Source organism: Oncorhynchus masou, chromosome 1 (genome assembly GCF_036934945.1).
Source record: "Oncorhynchus masou masou isolate Uvic2021 chromosome 1, UVic_Omas_1.1, whole genome shotgun sequence".
In the NCBI taxonomy this organism is placed as follows: domain Eukaryota; kingdom Metazoa; phylum Chordata; class Actinopteri; order Salmoniformes; family Salmonidae; genus Oncorhynchus; species Oncorhynchus masou.
The window spans coordinates 16,542,455-16,562,776 of record NC_088212.1 but is presented as its reverse complement, the minus strand read 5'-3'; the positions used below and the strand labels follow the sequence as shown (position 1 = coordinate 16,562,776).

The 20,322-nt window shown below is 39.5% G+C and overlaps 1 protein-coding gene across 2 annotated transcripts in view; it reads left to right on the top strand.

The window, feature by feature from the left end:
• Positions 1-20,322, top strand: part of LOC135521163 (EGF-like repeat and discoidin I-like domain-containing protein 3) — a 208,883-nt gene that overhangs the window by 29,437 nt on the left and 159,124 nt on the right. Inside the window, exon 2 of one of the 2 annotated variants that reach the window (XM_064947126.1) lies at positions 14,392-14,421. The exons of the other annotated variant lie outside the window; for it this stretch is intronic. Within the exon in view, the coding sequence (XP_064803198.1) occupies positions 14,392-14,421 (30 nt within the window). The remainder of the gene's footprint in view (positions 1-14,391; positions 14,422-20,322) is intronic. 2 annotated transcript variants of the gene reach the window in all.

The window sequence follows — 20,322 nt, the reverse complement described above, 5'->3', positions numbered from 1 at the left end:
TTAATTGACTGATGTGTCAACTTCTGGCTGCGACTCGACCCACAATGCATCTCTTGTACGGCGCCTACACCCAGACAAAACTATCATATCACACAGAATGTGGCTACAAACAGAATAGTTTTTATTGCCATGTGTAGATGGGATGTTCCTCATTAGAGTCACAGCAGTTTCTTTGTATGACGCTACTCCAACAGGATGTTTATGTGGAACAGAGAGTGATATTGAGTACATCCATGCTGATATACAATTGTTTTCTCACAGACACACACGAAAGCAGATGTGGAAAACATATTGATTAAAAGTAGAAGGCAAATGATCGCTCGTAATCAGGAAGTGGATGTGTCTGACTATTGGCCTGAGCTGAAAGGGTAAATATATTATTCCCGTCAGTCCCAGAAATGTGTTTTTCTTAGACCTTTTCTTATGCTTGAAAGAGTAATTTGATGCCCAATTTTAGATTTTATTCATGTTGTCAAAAAAATGAATCCCCTAAAAGGGCTATGAAATGTTTATTTATCCACCAATGCAATTGTACATTTAAAAAAAATGTCACACACATTTTCCTCTATTTTGTCTTAGGACACATTTTAATAGGAAAGCAACCCGAAGAAGATTACAAAAATATATTATGTTTTACTTGCAAAACATTACTGTTTGATTTCAAGATCTTTCAAAGACACTGTGCTTGGTGTTTGGGGTTTTAGGCTGGGTTTCAGTACAATAGTTTTGTGACATCTGCTCATGTAAAAAGGGCTTTATAAGAACATCTGATTTGATGTAATGTATCTCTAATATGAGCCAGATGATTGGAAACAGAGACTCAAAGCTCATTCTTAAGAGTGCATTGTTTTTTTTTATTTGACCAAAGCCACATGTTAACGTAGCAGGTAGTGGTTTGTGGATAGGGTTGGGCGGATTACATGAAAAATGTAATCCGTTAGTGTGTTTTTTTAAATAAAGTCATTGGTAATGTAGTCATATGGATTACTCAAAATGAGTAACAATCTGATGACATTTTGTTAACTTATAATACTTAAATATAGAATTGTTTCTTTTAGTAATGTGAGTATTTACAAATTGGGGATTAGTGTGAGAGCCAAAAGATCCTTTAATGCATATGTTTATTCTATGTGTTAGAGCATAATCACAGGGCTCCATGCTAACATGTTCAGTTGGTGGCGCCAGCACATGATTTGACTGCACCACAATTGCTGTGGGATCACGCAATATAATTTGTAGCCTCTTCATCTTATAAAAGTCATTCGAAGAGTTTCATTAAGAAGTTTAGTAAACTAAAGATTACTAAAATGTTACATTTAAATAAATAAATAGTTTATTTTAACATCATTTTGAAGCACGGAATCATTATTCCAGATATTTTGATGTGCAACCTTAACCAGTGATTGTCATGAATTTGGGTTTTGACTAGGGAATTGTTGTTCTTATTTTACTATCAAAATAGGGTTCCAGAATTTCCCCTTTGATATTAGATTAAGTAATCTAGAAGTTAATGAGCTGTTTTTAAGAATGTAACTGTGATCAGATTACAAGTTGTTTTAAAGTAAGTAATCCAGGCTAATTAAAATTACTTCATTTTTGTAATTGGATTACGTAGTCCTCCTTGCTTTACCTTTTGTTGTGGCTGTCAATGTGATATTCTGGGTCTGCAACTCAAATTGACAGTAAATATCACAGTAGCTAACTATAAGCTATTTCAGAGTCCGAGCAATTTTTATTCTAAAACATATTACACTATTGAATAATGCCTTCCAACTATTGATACAATTTTCTGCTCAACCCACCCACTCTAACATGCTGACCACACCTGCGTGAGAAACATGCCATAAATGTTTAATGCTTTTCAACCTGTCCTGAAATTAATATAGTTGGTTCAGAGTGCAAAAAAATGTACACATGCATGTTATTCAATCATTGCACCCATTACTACTGTGTGTCAACGAGCGTCTGTGTAGCCAGCCGCTAAAATAGAACTTGGTTCTATTTGTGAAGCTTGATGCGCTGCAAGTCCCGCCTCTCCCATCACCTCATTCGTTTTTAGTAGCATATACCCACATGGGTGATTGAAACATGAACTGCGGTCCACACTCTAGTCCAGTTGGTGGTGGTAATGCACTTTAAAGTTGGTTGTCAACCGCCATATAAAGTCCAAAGAAGAAGAAGTAGCCTAAAGGAGGAGAGATTACTAGAAACAAACTCGGTTTACCATTTTATCTGTGGATTAATTCTCGGAGCACAGGACCTTGTGTATTTCAGGTAAAATAACAACCCAATGTTGTTATCCCGGGACAAATTAGCTAGCAACAGCAAGCTAGCTAGCTAAATTGCCATAAATGTTTAATGCTTTTCAACCTGTCCTGAAATTAATATAGTTGGTTCAGAGTTCATTTCGATATTTCAAACTGTGCATCCTGATCACGTCAGTCTCACCATGTTCTGTTATGGAACAACAATCAAATTGAGGAATGATGATGTATAGGAGGTATGTGGAACATTTGCCTCTCAGCGAGAGAGAGAGAATAGTCTTCGTTTTTCTGCTAATTAATTCCAGCAATATGGTTGGTTCTTGAAGATTCTGTCACATTAATAGTTCTAATTAATAATTATATTAGCTTAACACCCACAACAAGGTGATATTTTTGTAAACACCAGCCAAGTCAACCATCTTTTTAATTTGCCAATGCATTGTATTATTCCCAGGGCTTCTCATGTATGCCTCACTAATTGTCTGATTTAATTGGCCAATTACAGGTGTTTGGCAAAGGAATGAGTGACTGTGATTGGACCACCCCATCACATCTAGAGATGGATCTACTCCAATCAATAGATACATCCTGTTTTGCAGGAGTTGTGCCCGTATTTGTCACTCACTCTAATTTCCTGGAAAAAAATACATAACCGAATGATAATAAGAATGTCACAGTTTGATGTAATTCTTTACATTGGGCTTACCGTGAATGACTCCATGGGAAGTCCATTCTCAGAACTCATACAATAGTCAAACCAAACCAACCGAGATGTCCCCAGCCTGTTATTGTCATGTGAGCATCATTCGCAGTATCCCACAATGGGAGGTTTCATTAAAAAAACAAGTAATTTTATGGTCTGTCAAGCCTCCATCTTCAGTGATTATGATGTTTGATGACATTTTAATATACATAAATCTCGCTCTACAGTATATACTGTTGCTCTTTATTTATGAAATGCTTAACTCAAAACATACAATCAAGTAATATTCTTTGATGCACATTTACTGCATGACATCAATCAAAACGTACATCTGTCACTGATTCAGAGCTGGTCATGGGTGCACCTCAGCCATGCTCAAGGTCCTAAACGACATCATAACCGCCATCGATAAGAGACATTACTGTGCAGCCGTATTCATTTACCTGGCCAAGTCTTTCCACTCTGTCAATCACCACATTCTTATTGGCAGACTCGACAGCCTTGGTTTCTCAAATGATTGCCTTGCCTGGTTTACCAACTACTTCTCTGATAGAGTTCAGTGTGTCAAATAGGAGGGCCTGTTGTCCGGACCTCTGGCAGTCTCTATGGGGGTGCCACAGGGTTCAATTCTCGGGCCGACTCTCTTCTCTGTATGCATCAATGATGTCGCTCTTCCTGCTGGTGATTCTCTGACCCACCTCTACGCAGACGACACCATTCTATTCTTCTGGCCCCTCTTTGGACACTGTGTTAACTAACCTCCAGACGAGCTTCAATACCATACAACTCTCCTTCCGTGGCCTCCAACTGCTCTTAAATGCAAGTAAAACTACATGCATGCCATTCAATTGATCATCGCCCGCACCTGCCCGCCCGTCCAGCATCACTACTCTGGACGGCTCTGACTTAGAATATGTGGACAACTACAAATACCTAGGTGTCTGGTTAGACTGTAAACTCTCCTTTCAGACTCACATTGAGCATCTCCAATCCAAAATTAAATCTAGAATCCTATATCGCAACAATGCATCCTTCACTCATGCTGCCAAACATATCCTTGTAAAACTGACCATCCTACTGATCCTGGACTTCGGCGATGTCATCTATAAAATAGCCTCCAACACCCTATTCAGCAAATTGGATGCAGTCTATCACAGTTCCATCCGTTTTGTCACCAAAGCCCCATACACTACCCACCACTGCGACCTGTACGCTCTCGTTGGTTGGCCCTCGCTTCATACTCGTCGCCAAACCCACTGGCTACAGGTTATCTATAAGTCTCTGCAAGGTAAAGCCCCACCTTATCTCAGCTCAGGTCACCATAGCAGCACCCACCCGTAGCATGCGCTCAAACAGGTATATCTCACTGGGTACCCCCAAAGCCAATTCCTCATTTGGTCGCCTTTCCTTCCAGTTCTCTGCTGCTAATGACTGGAACGAACTGCAAAAATCACTGAAGCTGGAGACTCACATCTCCCTCACTAGCTTTAAGCACCAGTTGTCAGATCACTGCACCTGTACATAGCCCATCTGTAAACAGCCCATCTATCTACCTCATCTCCATACTGTATTTTTTTTATCTTGCTCCTTTGCACCCCAGTATCTCTACTCGCACATTCATGTCTGCACATCTACCATTGCAGTGTTACATTGCTATATTGTAATTACTTCGCCACCATGGCCTATTTATTGCCTTAACTCCCTTATCTTACCTCATTTGCACTCACTGTATATAGACTTTTCTTTTCTTTTTCTACTGTATTATTGACTTTATGTTTTGTTTATTCCATGTGTAACTCTGTGTTGCTGTATGTGTTGAATTGCTATGCTTTATCTTGGCCGGGTCACATTTGCAAATGAGAACTTGTTCTCAACTAGCCTACCTGGCTAAATTAAGGTGAAATAAAAATAAATAAATAAATTCATAGACAGTTATGTGACTGCATTAAAGTAAACTGCTTTTTATTATAACAATGACTGGACCAATTTTACTGCAGACACACATTCACTGTGTCAGTGGCCTTCTGCAACACTGGAATGTTAAGCCAATAGGATGCACAAAATCTCCAACACAAAGTTATCGTGTCCTCGGTTCTCCACTAGGCCACTTCACAGACACAAACAGGATTTTTCAGTCTCTGAGAATGGTGTCTGGGCTGCCAAAATTAGCGGTGACAGCACTGTCACTCCTGATGCCACACTGCTTAATGGAGATAAGATCCATTAACCAGATTGGTTGTGACCTTGTCATTGGGCCGTGGGCCGGTGGGCACATAGCAGGAGTGATATGCGTTACCCGTCTATGACGTCACACCTCACTCGTCAGCACTGCTCAGCATTGTTCAGACATCATTGTCAGACTCTCAATGCTCAAGGATTTGACCAGTTACATAAGGAATACGTTATTCATCGAGACCATGATTTATCTAAATACCAGTCAATTTGTATGCCTGAATGTACCACTGGTCCGTTTAAGACATACTGTACTTTACAGTTGACTGGTTATATTTATGAGTGGAGTGCAGGGTGGACCGTTTGTACTTTTTGGGACTATTCTATTTTTTTTACATTGTACTAGGCAATCAAGAGTATCTCAAGTATTTTGAAAGTACTGTATGTGAACCAGGTCTGATAGATATGAGGTGGTCCGCCTTATGTACTACTTCTGGACAGAAGCAGAGCGCTCTGTCTGGGGCTGTTAGTACTGCTGTGAAACTAGAGTCCTTTGGTTCTTTCATGACTCTGAGGCCATCCAAAAGCTGTCATCACTCTGACCCACTGCACTACCTGGTATTTTCCTCATCAGCTTCCAGCTTCCTACCTAGTGGTTAGAGCATTGGACTAGTAACCGGAAGGTTGCAAGATCAAACCCCCGAGCTGACAAGGTACAAATCTGTCGTTCTGCCCCTGAACAGGCAGTTAACCCACTGTTCCTAGGCCGTCATTGAAAATAAGAATTTGTTCTTTAACTTACTTGCCTAGTTAAATAAAGGTTAAAAAAAAAATGAGTCAGATTGTTCAAGAATTTGACAACGGCAAAGTTATTTGATCATTAAGATTCAGATGATTCAGATCTCCCAGTAAGCATGTTCCTATTTTCTTTAATTTCCCCTTCTTCATTAAATCAGTCATGGAATCATAAAAAATCACTGTTGGTAAAAATGGCTTGTGCAATACATGCCATATCCTTTAGAGTAATGAGGCGCTACCTGTCTCGGGCAGCAGGTAGCCTAGCGGTTAACTGAAAGGAGGCTGGTTCAAATCCCCGAGCCGACTATGTGAACAAAATGTTGACATGTCCTTGAGCAAGGTACTTAACCCTAATTGTTCTGGAAAAGAGTGTTGGCTAAGTGACTGAAATGTCTGTGGAAGTAATGGTGATCTGAGTACAGTAAAAAAATGAACTCAGGTCATAATACAATGTCTGCATATCTACAACCACAGATAACATGCTCAAACACCCCTTTATTGTTCCACAGTGTGTATGGGCAGATTTGGTTTACGTTATGATAACCATGTCTATTTCGTGGCCCACTGCTGGGCAAATGCATCGTGCGATTATTCTAACACATCCACCCATAGACGTCTGTGGGGTTTTGTATATGTGCACTACGCATTGTTCCCTGCATCTCCTCAGTATACATTGGGGTAATTTCTGGCCTCTGCTGGACGACTTGGCTAGTACCCATTTACGTTGTGGATGGTTTTAAGGGTGGTCATTCAGATGAAGCCAATCTGCCCCAGGGCAGTCACATCATGCCACTGACAGTACCATCTCAGGCAGAGAAGAGGGGGTCCCTTTGAAAAAGTCTTCACTAGTGCTTTTTCGCCAGAATGGCTAGTTTGGAATATTTTCTGAAACATCTGAAAAGGGTTGCTAAGAACTGTATTTTCATAGGATTTTTTTTATCTAAAACTTTTTTGAAATGTTATCAGTCTGCTGCACAAATACAACTCCTTAAGTATAATATCGCTTTTACCATTTTCTAAATACACTGTCCCTGTTTGGGATTTGTCCGTATTGAACATATTGGATTTGTCAGTATGTAGGTCACAGACAAGCATGACTTACGATCTGCTTACTTATTTCAGCTTATTTGGCCTGAATACCATTCCATATAGACATGCAATATCCTTCCATCTACTTCCTGATTACTCCTATGTCACTAATGCGTGTGTGTCAGTACTTGCTGTCTTTCAGCAACTCTAAAGCAACTCGTAAACTGCACTATCCAAGCAGGCAACATCTGCTGTGGCTTACAGGCACACGAGCTCTGCCATCATGAAACATGCTGGCTGGCAATATACAAACATGCCCACTATTGGCAAGCTGAAGTCAAGTCTTTGGTCCCATCTTTGTTTACCTTTTAGAGTTAACTTTAGTTGATTCATAGACAGTGACAGTTAAAATGAGCAAAATGCATACATAACCAACAGAAAGCCTACACACTTTGAAAAAGTCTCGCCTTTATGAAAGTTTTCTTTTCTTTTTTAAAGCGTAGACAGACACAGACACAAAAGCTATGGAAATGCACTTTGCAGTTACTGCCACTCAAACTTCTCACAAAAGAAGTCCCCTAGGCTACAATTGTAGTGGAAGAGGCAAATCTTACCAGCTGTAATTCATTACAAAACGGTGCAATTTTCTAACATTTAGAGAGTGATGATTTTGACAGGATACAACGCTTGCAAGTTATATGACTGCTCAATGAATGCAATAGTCAAGTCTTTTTCTCTTAATGAGCTTTTGCAAATGTTAAGAAAAGTGAGGTTGGAACATTTCCCATTATGTTTAAGACTTTGAGTAGTTTCATAATGCTGTCGGCATTGCTTTGAGTTTTATTTATATTGTGGTGCTGAAGAAATGACATATTAAGTCATATTTCGTAGAATTTTATACTGTAAAATGTCTTGCTGTAAGCCATTCTTACCAAACAAAGAAAAAAAATACATTAGTATTTATCTACCATATACGGAGAAATGTGTGGAGGCATTGGGAAGATAACATGAGAACAATAGTTCACAATAGTTTATTTTTAGTGTTTGTTAGTTCTGTAACTATACACTGAATATACAAAACATTACAGTTTTTCCCAATTGCTTATACACTAAAACTGGCCCATGAGGCACAATGACACAAACCTGTAACTCATTCGGCAGAACCATACACCACATCTGCAATACTATTGGCACATGTTTTGCTTTATACTCAGATTGCAGTTCTATGACAAACATATAACAAACAATGCTCTACCTTTGTAAATCCCATCACCCAGGAACTAATTTTCATAGATGTGGCTGGATTCAATTTAGCGAAGACGAGGAGGAGAGGAGGGAACATCATTGGTCAACACGCCATCATTGAAGTAACTGGCCAGTGAGGGGGAAATGTCACCATATGCACAGCTATGAGCCACAATGGGGTCCTCCACCACCATGCCACCTTTGGAACATACAACACTGCCCATCTCCTTCATTTCCTGAACACTTTACATGACAAGCTTTTTAAAGCCAGAGCATAGAGGGCCAGGTGATCCTGAGCAGCAAATGTATATTCTAATTTGGGACAACATGAGTTTCCATCGGGCTGCTCAGGTCTGCAGCTGGTTCCATGACCATCCCAGGTTTACAATTCTCTTTTTCTCAATCCCATTGAGGAGTTGTTTTCAGCATGGCGGTGGAAGGTGTATGATTGCAAACCTCATGAATGGATGGCCCTTCTCCAGGCAATGGAGGAGGCCTGTGGTGACATTCCAGAGTCCTGTCAGGGGTGGATACGTCATGCCAGAAGATATTTCCCCCGCTCTCTGGCCAAGGAGAATATCACCTGTGATGTTAAGGAAGGTTTGTGGCCTGACCAGAACAACAGACATGACTGATTTTTTCTTGACTTATGATTTAGATTGTATTGTATTTTGACATTTTCTTTATCTTGTCACGACTTCCACCGAAGTCGGCTCCTCTCCTTGTTCGGGCGGCGTTCGGCGATCGACTTCACCGGCTTTCTAGCCATTGCCGCTCCATTTTTAATGTATCCATTTGTTTTGTCTTGTTCCATACACACCTGGTTTTCATTCCCCAGTCAATCTACATGCATTTAGTCCTCTGTTCCCCATCATGTCTTTGTGAATAATTGTTCATTGTATATGGTGTCTGTTCACTCGCGATACTTTTATAGTTTAAGTTCCGTGTTTTTGGGCACTTATATCATTTTTTGTGCCTATTGTTGAACGGAATAGAAGTGCACATGTTTACTCTACTCTGCTCTCCGGCACCTGACTTCGCCTCCCTTACACAGCCATAACATATCTATTCCGTACAATTGATATAACATACACTACAGTAGTACAAATAGGCCTACTTTTCTTCCTTTCCATATGCAAAATATATTTACAGAATGTGTGATTACAGTATGCTGTTGGACAATGTATTGAGTAATGTTAAATATAAAACATTCTTGTTTGAGTACACACAAATAATATACCGTATACTGTAACAAAATCTTAGTCTTTACACTGAAATAGGTTCTGATAATAATGTTTTGAATATGTCACATTAGTGTGATCTCGATTGTCACTAAGTTAGATTCATCTTATTTGTGTATGTCTCATTTGTGTGCAGAGTTTCATTTTGAGCAGGGAGTACATTGCTGTGATTTTGATTACAGTGTTTCATTTAGCAAAGGGTCTGTGGGATTTGGGGGAAATTGGCTAACTCTTTTGTGTTTAGATTTTTGAGTACCTGAGATGTAGTTTCAGCAATTGTGTGTTAACAATTGGCAAAAACTCTAAGAGCACCTGCTTTTTCCATGACATAGACTGTCCAGGTGAATCCAGGTGAAAGCTATGATCCCTTATTGATGTCACTTGTTAAATCCACTTCAATTAGTGTAGATTAAGGGGACAATAAGGATTTTAAAGCCATTGAGACATTTATTGTATATGTGTGCCATTCAAAGGTTAAATAAGCAAGACAAAATATTTAAGTGCCTTTGCACAGGGTATGGTAGTAGGTGCCAGGTGCACCGGTTTGTGTCAAGAACTGCAACGCTGCTGGGCTTTTCACACTAAAAAGTTTCCTTGTGTATAAAGAATGGTCCACCATCCAAATGACATCCAGACAACTTGACATAACTGTGGGAAGCATTGGAATCAACATGTGCCAGCATCCCTGTCAAACGTTTGACACCTTGTAGAGTCCATGCCCCGACAAATTGAAGCTGTTCTGAGGGCATAAGGGGGGTGCAACTCAATATTAGGAAGTTGTTCCTAATGTTTGGTATAATCAGTGTATATGGCTGGAGTTAAGATTGTTTGTTAATGTCCCCAGTCAAAATTGTATTGAGCTGAGCAAAGTCAAGGATACAGTATGTTTTTCTTGGCAAGCCACTATAAAATAACATTACAGAGAATATCTTCATCCAACTAGCTCCAACAACATCATACTGTGAAAATAATCATACTTAGATGTATAAGTAACAGCCATTACAGCAGGCCACCAATCCCTCCACTTAAGCCCTCCCACACACACACACACACACACACACACACACACACACACACACACACACACACACACACACACACACACACACACACACACACACACACACACACACACACACCAGTCCTCTGGCCATGTTTTGGCGTGTGCTGTCCAGAACAATTCCCCAGTGTTGTTGGGCTAGTCACAGCCTAAGATAACATTGGTCTTACCATCATCTTTGGAACACACACTTGACATAGGAGGTGAAATTTGGATCGTGTATCATAGGAACAACCCTTGTCTTTTGTGCATGCTTGTGTCAGTGTGTTTCATTAATACCTATTCATTAACCAGAAGGGCAACTTGGCTGATAAACATGTTTTTTTGGTCACTTGGCTTTAACCGGGTCAGGTTTAGGTCTAGTTGTCGTCGGGTCAGTTCGGGTCCGGGTCTGATTGTCCTCATGTCCGTTCAGGTCAGGGTACAACTTTTTGGACCAGAGAAGACCTCTAGAGTGTGTGTGTGTGTGTGTGTGTGTGTGTGTGTGTGTGTGTGTGTGTGTGTGTGTGTGTGTGTGTGTGTGTGTGTGTGTGTGTGTGTGTGCATACATGAACGTGTTGGTCTTTACAGTGGCTGAAGAGAAAGGGACACAAGGGAAACCACAATAAGAGAACTGTGGAATGTGTTTAGTCTCTTGGTCTTGGGATCAGAGGAGTCTTCTGGTGCATGGGAAACATCCACGAGGAGCTTCTCATGCCAGACATATGGAATAGCAGGAGATCAACTTCCTAGTTTTAGCTTCTTCACTGTCTTTGTCCTCAGTTACTCATGAGCTGGGGTTTTCGGTGCATTTCTTTATGGATGTTCATTCATATGCATCTGTTTACTGGCATTCTTATGTGCGTGTTTTTATGCGTGTGTGTTTTATAGCAACTCTCATCTTTAGTAATCACCGCTATGACACTGTGCAAAGGATAGAACATTGGACGAGCCAACAGGAAAACAGGAAAAACTCTTACCACTCGTAACGAGTCATGGGTTAAAAGGACTGGAAGACATAAAGCAGACTCCGTTTATTGGATTAGCGTGGTAATGTGCAAGGTACTAGAACCCTTGGAGATGATTTAGCATCTGTCTGAGAATGTGAGTGTATTTTTAGGACTAGGGTCCCTCCAGAGAAAATTGGCAGAGACAATGTTGATGTTTTATTTTGTAAAAAGGAAATTGAGTCTGTCCATGTGTCTCTCTCTCTCAGTATTGTATTTGGCTAAAATGCTCAACATGTTCAACATGTTTTAAACAGTACCCTGCTCAAGTGTCTTTAAAATTATTGTTTTTTGAAATAGTTTTCTCCCCCATTTTAATGGAAATCTATTACAGTAAGGTGCTTAATTGTTACCCGGAAGTTATTTGATATTGACAAAAAAAAATAGCTGCATTGGGCCTTGAAGTTTGTCATTCAAGGATGGCTAAACATATCCAGTCTGTCTCTGAATTCATACACCTTGGACTGTAAGGTAATGACAGTTAGAGAAGAGAATGGACATCACAGGACCTGCCCTAGCCTGGCACAAACCATTCACACATTTAAACTGGAAACCAATCTTTTTAATGAAAAGCCTACACTTCACATTTGGCTACACTTCACAGGCAATACTATTGCACACTTGACATAACAATGGCCAACAATGAACACGTTCAACAAAACAAAGACATTTGCACAAACATCAGTATTTCTGGTAAACAATGAAAGCACCCCTTAAAGGAAGAAACCAAATGACGAGAGGTGCTGCACAACCTTCACTGGTGCTCGCTCTCTCGGAGCCCCTTCCGATCAGTAGTCGGCCTAGAGGCAGGTTGGCGATTAACAAACAAAGAGACAGACAGTGGGTGAGTTTTACATGGCCCGGTACCCAGGTGTTTGAGGGAACCCAATGATAGCAACTTTAGCAAATAATATTTGAAGCAAAAAATGTGTTTGTTTTTGTGTGTGGAATGGAAGGAAATGTTGCTACATTGTCGCAACTTTGAATATTGAAATTCACATAGCTCTCTCTCTCTCTCTCTCATTCTCCTTGATTTCTCTTTTTCTTTTTCTCTCTTTCTATCTCATGGTATATGTAGTACTTACCATTCCCACATGCTAATTTCCCATTAGTATGCAGTGTTTAGATGAAAACATGCACATGAAAGTAATCCTAACTCTCCTTATTCATAGACAGGCCCTCATTCCCTGAGAAACACAGACTCTGCTTAGATTGCAACCTCATGTTTACATCAAGAAAAATAACATGGTAGATGCCACAAAGTCAGGGAAGACAACAGCTTTACAGTATATACAGTAACACCTCCCCTTGGGATCTCTGGGTCTGGCTGGGTGTGTGTCTGCGTGTTTGAGGCAGGCCTGCTCTAGCTTATGATTGGGGTAGAGATAGAGAGCTGTGATAACGATGGGAGACAGACAGCCCAGCCCTTAGCCCTGCCACTCACCCATGGCATAGGACTCGGATTAGAAGGGGGATTTGGCCGTGTATGTATGCCTCACAAAGTAATCCTACTGTACACTGGTCCAGAATGATGAGTCCACATTAGTGAGAGGCTAGTAGCCAGTATTTTAGCCATGGAGGCCTTGTGGGGGATGGGGTTTGGCCAAGCGCTAACATTTCATGATGGCATTGTGTACATTTATGCTTTTCTGTGGTACTGTGTCTGGTTGATTGTCACCCGCTTACCTGTTATATCGTACAGTATGCATGCATGCTATTGCGTTGTGATGGGGGGGGGGTAATATATTGTGTCCGCAGTGTTGGATGTCCGCATTGTGACTCAATGTGGGAGGATTATTAACAGAGTATTTGAGTGTCTCATCCATCCATCAGTCGAATGATTAATAAATTCTTTGATCAATAATTATATTGTAAATACAAAACCTTCAGTGTTCATGATGGAGTTATACCATTAAAACCTTTATAGTTACCCTTTAGTAGTATTATACCATTAAAGCCTTTATAGTTACCCTTTAGTAGTATCATACCATTAAAGCCTTTATAATTACCCTTTAGTAGTATTATACCATTAAAGCCTTTATAATTACCCTTTAGTAGTATTATACCATTAAAGCCTTTATAGTTACCCTTTAGTAGTATCATACCATTAAAGTCTTTATAGTTACCCTTTAGTAGTATTATACCATTAAAGCCTTTATAATTACCCTTTAGTAGTATTATACCACTAAAGCCTTTATAGTTACCCTTTAGTAGTATTATACCATTAAAGCCTTTATAGTTACCCTTTAGTAGTATTATACCATTAAAGCCTTTATAGTTACCCTTTAGTAGTATAATACCATTAAAGCCTTTATAGTTACTCTTTAGTAGTATTATACCATTAAAGCCTTTCTAGTTACCCTTTAGTAGTATCATACCATTAAAGGCTTTATAGTTACCCTTTAGTAGTATCATACCATTAAAGCCTTTATAGTTACCCTTTAGTATTATTATACAATTAAAGCCTTTATAGTTACCCTTTAGTAGTATTATACCATTAAGGCCTTTATAGTTACCCTTTAGTAGTATTATACCATTAAAGCCTTTATAGTTACCCTTTAGTAGTATTATACCATTAAAGCCTTTATAGTTACCCTTTAGTAGTATCATACAATTAAAGCCTTTATAGTTACCCTTTAGAAGTATTATACCATTAAAGCCTTTATAGTTACCCTTTAGTAGTATTATACCATTAAAGCCTTTATAGTTACCCTTTAGTAGTATTATACCATTAAAGCCTTTATAGTTACCCTTTAGTAGTATTATACCATTAAAGCCTTTATAGTTACGCTTTTGTAGTATTATCTGAAAATCTAACAATAAAGTAACTGCTCTTTCTTTTGCTCCTCTCTTGCTCCCCTCTTCCCTCCCTCCCCTCCCTCTGTCTCTACAGCAGTAGATGGTGTGGAGCTGACTTCAGCAGGTGGGGTATTTCTACAATTGGTAACTTGTGTTCCCCTCATTTGTGTGTGTGTGTGTGTTCCATCATCAGTACAATCATAATATGACCTTTCCTGTATCCCTTCAACCACTCTCCCACTCTCTCACCTTCTCAAACACACACACACACACACACACACACACACACACACACACACACACACACACACACACACACACACACACACACACACACACACACACACACACACACACACACACACACACACACACACACACACACACACACCCCTGTGACTGCTGTGGCTCCTGCTGCATTGATTGATTGATTGATCAAGCCCAGTCAGTGTCACTTTGCTTGACTGATCTCCATGTGTCTCTCTTTTTTTGTTAAGTTTTCTTTTAACTTTTTTACCAAAGATGTTTACGTGATACTTTTAGATACTTTCTCTCTTTGAACAAACAAACATACAAACCTTGCCTAATACTCCCCAAACTCTAAACAAGAATTGAACCAATCAGAGACTTGTGTTGTTCTCCCTTGCAACAGAGAATTTCACAGAACAAATGTTTACCATTGATCAACAACATAGATTCCCCAAGTTTGAGAACTCAAAACCACTTTGGTCCAGAACACTGCCAAACATCCAACCAAGTCCACAATATTTGATTGCGCAAATATGAATGAAAGAATGAAACTCATTGAAGTAAGCCTATAATTGAGTGATATATAATTCGTGTCAAGATGGTAGGAGTGATTATTCAATTAGATTCTTCCTTTTTTGAGAATGCTCTTCTATAAAAAAGCCTCAATAAGCATTCTACACATTCTTCTTACTTGAGAATAGCCCTATGAGTCAGGGTAGTTAGTGAGAGGAAAACGTTCCATCTCTGTATGAGCTCTGTACCAGGCTGTATCACAACCGGCTTTGATTGGGTGTCCCATAGGGCGGCTCACAATTGGCCCAGCGTCGTCCGGGTTTGGCCAGTATAGGCCGTCATTGTAAATAAGAATTTGTTCTTAACTGACTTGCCTAGTTAAATAAAGGTTAAATAAAACATTTAAATTAAATGTATAAACTCTGGTTAGTGTGCCTCCATAAGCATTTCTGTGATATTGTCCTCATGCTTCCCCAAGCAGCTGGCTGATGTTATTTGATGCACTTATTATTAGCATATGGTGTATAACAGGATGGATTGCTGGTGTACCTTGTCCATAGACTGGTTACATGGTAAGGAAAACAACGTGTGATTTTGTCATTTGGGTAACTATCCCTTTAGGATCAGCACAGTGGTTTATTATAAAAGCCCTCCAATGCATCTTCTGCTGCCTCAGAAAGCATGTTTGGCAATCACATGCTATGTCCAGTTACCTTGAAAGAGGAAAATAAATGTAACAGAAGAAGCTTTTTATAAACTCTGTATGTATTAAATGGAACTGAAATATTATTTATTGCAGTTTTAGACTTGTCAAATACAGAAAATCCCAGAGTTGAGAGGTCTCTATGAATGTTGTCTGGTTGTTTTTGTTTCTAGTTGGTAATGGGAATACTTTGGGTATACTTTGGGTATCTCCTTGGTGTCAATAGTCTGGAAACATGAGCCTACGTAAAGTAGGGGTTGCAAAATAGGGGAAGAGATTTGGGAAGAGATTTTTGATGTAATGATTCCATGGCACATGGTTTATGAATTGATGCGCAAAACAACGACGGATTGAAAACTTTGAATTTTTTTACTTAAATTATTACACAAAATTCTTTCAACCAATAGAATGTTATTTACATGGGGGATCCAACCTACCCAGCTCTGCAGATTTAGTTGCGAAGAGGCAGAATTATAAGGTCATTTGTCCATATGTGGCTTGTTTTTGGTCACAGGTCCAAGAATGGCTGAATAATTGCAATATTTATCTGGAGCTAACCCTGAAAAGTCATAGTCAATCGATTAATAATATAATAATACTTTTAGCCCCCCAAAAATATTTTCAATTTACAATCTGTAGAAACAGTGAGAATAAAGGTTCAGAACTTTTGTGAACCATCACATCACAGTTGAACAAATATATGGCAATTAGAAATCCAATATGGATGGTGTTAAGAGATTTGACATCAATTTTATGTTATTTTAATGGACAAAAAATATGCTTTTCTTTTGAAAACGAGGACATTTCTCGGTGACACCAAACTTTTGAACGGTAGTGTATGTATGTACAGTTGAAGTCGGAAGTTTACATACACTTAGATTGGAGTCATTAAAAGTGATTTTTCAACCACTCCACATTTCTTGTTAACAAACTATAGTTTTGGCAAGTCAATTAGGACATCTACTTTGTGCATGACAAGTAATTTTTCCAACAATTGTTTACAGACAGATAATTTCACTTAAAATTCAGACTACGGATTGCAAATTCACATGGGGACAAAGATCATACTTTTTGTAGAAATGTCCTCTGGTCTGAAGAAACAAAAATATAACTATTTGGCTATAATGACCATCGTTATGTTTGTTGGAAAAAGGGGGAGGCTTGCAAGCCGAAGTACACCATCCCAACCGTGAAGCACAGGGGTGGCAGCATCAATTTGTGGGGGTGCTTTGCTGCAGGAGGGTCTGTTGCACTTCACAAAGTAGATGGCATCATGAGGGGGGGGAAATTATGTGGATATATTGAAGCAACATCTCAAGACATCAGTCAGGGAGTTAAATCTTGGTCGCAAACGGGACTTCCAAATGGACAATGACCCCAAGCATACTTCCAAAGTTGTGGCAAAATGGCTCAAGGACTGGAGTGGCCATCACAAAGCCCTGACCTCAATCCTATAGAAACCTGTGGGCAGAACTGAAAAAGTGTATGCGAGCGAGGCCTACAAACCTGACTCAGTTACACTAGCTCTGTCAGGAGGAATGGGCCAAAATTCACCCAACCTATTGTGGGAAGCTTGTGGAAGGCTACCTGAAACGTTTGACCCAAGTTAACAATTTAAAGGCAATGCTAGAAAATACTAACTGAGTGTATGTAAACTTCTGATCCACTGGGAATGTGATGAAAGAAATAAAAGCTGAAATAAATGATTGTCTCTACTATTAGTCTGACATTTCACATTCTTAAAATGAAGTGGTGATCCTAACTGACCTAAAACAGGGAATGTTTACTTGGATTAAATGTCAGGAATTGTGAAAAACTGAGTTTAAATGTATTTGGCTAAGGTGTATGTAAACTTCCAACTTCAACTGTATATATAGTTATATTTATGTATGTATATACAGTATTTGCAATAAATATATGGGGCTTGGGAAGTAATGCAGACAACTACATTGATGGAAGCTACAATCTATCTGCAATTTTAAAGCTGATCTAACCCTGAAAAAATCTAATAAAAGTAGGGATCAATTCCATTTCACCCTCAGTCAGTTTTAGTTGGACATGAAATTGTTATATGTGACTGAATTCCTGAATCCATTAATTTAGATGGATTTGACCCTAACTCTGACATATTCAGCTGTGGTCAACACCCTGCATTGCTGGCACTATAGACAACAGCATTCATATCTCCATGCTCACGTCATGTCCTGTGCATCTCTTCTTAATAATTTCTTCTGTTTTAGATGGTTACAATGAGGTCAGAATCGTGTGTTGCTATGGTAGAATGTTCTTCTTTGTTATTCAAGTATATAGATTAACCTAATCTGCAACTTTTCAAATTTCTGAACTGTTTTTTGATCCTTTAATAATAATACCTCTGTTATTTCATAGCAAAGTTGATTTTCTTCATGTGACATTCCATATCACGTGCCCATTTGAGCATGTGAATGGAGGTGTTTAAAAACAATATGCAAGGCAAAACACATGTAGTATCATGTTATGTCGTTTCAGTTACTCACAAATGTGTGCCCACACTCAGGAAAGCACAAACACAAGCACGCATACACACACACAGACAGTACACAAAATGTAAAAATGACTGGTGCTATTATACTTTCTTGTTTCACTAAGTAACTAATGTTTTGTAATTACAGGTTTGAAAGTCACCTGTGAATTACCATGTTAATAACACGCCCAAAAATCTGACCTTGTTACAAGGTGCCACTGCCATCAGTGCCATGTAATTCCAGGGTTATAGAAGGGGTATGTCAGTGTGAAATCAATGGAACATCTCTCACCAGTCATATCAGCTGAAAAGCTGCCTGACATCCAGGCAACACAGCCTTCATCCAGGCAACACAGCCTTCATCCAGGCAACACAGCCTTCATCCAGGCAACACAGCCTTCATCCAGGCAACACAGCCTTCATCCAGGCAACACAACCTTCATCCAGGCATCACAACCTTCATCCAGGCAACACAGCCTTCATCCAGGAAACACAGCCTTCATCCAGGCAACACAGCCTTCATCCAGGCAACACAACCTTCATCCAGGCAACACAGCCATCATCCAGGCATCACAACCTTCATCCTTCATTTGAATATGTTCCCTAACACCAGTCATGGCAAACCACACAGTAATCAGCCAATGTTTGCTGTTTGATAGGGTCAGGTGTTACAAGCTTTAGTTGTGTGAATATATCCTTGTGGAAAGAATTTTGTACTTGTAAAAAACTAAATGTGCATGTTTGACTCCAGAGTGAAATAAAAATGGTGAAAATGTACATATCAGTCAAAAGTTTGAATACACCTACTCATTTCAGGCCTTTTCTTTATTTTTACTATTTTCTACATTGTAGAATAATAGTGAAGACATCAACACTGTGAAATAACAGATATGGAATAATGTAGTAACCAAAAAAGTGTTTAACAAATCAAAACACTATATTTGAGATTTTTCAAAGTAGCATCACTTTGCCTTGATGACAGCTTTGCACACTCTTCTCTCAACCAGCTTCATGAGGTAGTCACCGGGAATACATTTCAATTAACAGATGTGCCTGGTGAAAAGTACGTTTGTGAAATGTATTTTAGCCAATCAGTTGTGTTGTGACAAGACAGGGGTGGTATACAGAAGATAGCCTTATTTGGTAAAATAACCATTCCATATTATGGCAAGAACAGTTCAAATAAGCAAAGAGAAACGACAGTCCATCATTACTTTAAGACATGAAGGTCAGTCAATCTGGAACATTTCAACTTTGAAAGTTTCTTCAAGTGCAATCTTAAAAACCATCATGCGCTGTGATGAAACTGGCTCTCATGAGGACCGCCACAGGAAAGGAAGACCCAGAGTTACCCCTGCTGCAGAGGATAAGTTCATTAAAGTTACCAGCCTCAGGAATTGCAGCCCAAATAAGTGCTTCACTGAGTTCAAGTAACAGACACATCTCAACATCAACTGTTCAGAGGAGATTGCATGAAACAGACCTTAATGGTAGAATTGCTGCAAAGAAATCACTACTAAAGGACACCAGTAATAATAAGAGAGTTGTTTGGGTCAAGAAACACGAGCAATGGACATTAGACCGGTGGAAATCAGTCCTTTGGTCTGATGAGTCCAAATTTGAGATTTTTGGTTCCAACTGCCATATCTTTTTGAGATGCAGAGTAGGTGAACGGATGATCTCCGCATTTGTGGTTCACACCGTGAATCATGAAGGAGGAGGTGTAAAGGTGTGGGAGTGCTTTGCTGGTGACACTGTCAGTGATTTATTTAGAATTCAAGGGACACTTGAATTCTGCAGCAATACGCCATACCATTCAGCAGCAATATGCCATCCCATCTGGTTTGCGTTTAGTGTACTATCATTTGTTTTTCAACAGGACAATCACCTAACACACCTTCAGGCTGTGTAAGGACTATTTGACCAAGAATGAGAGCGATGGAGTGCTGCATCAGATGACCTGGCCTCCACAATCACTCAACCGCAACCCAATTGAGATGGTTTGGAATGAGTTGGACCGCAGAGTGGGTGAAAAGCAGCCTTCAAGTGCTCAGCAT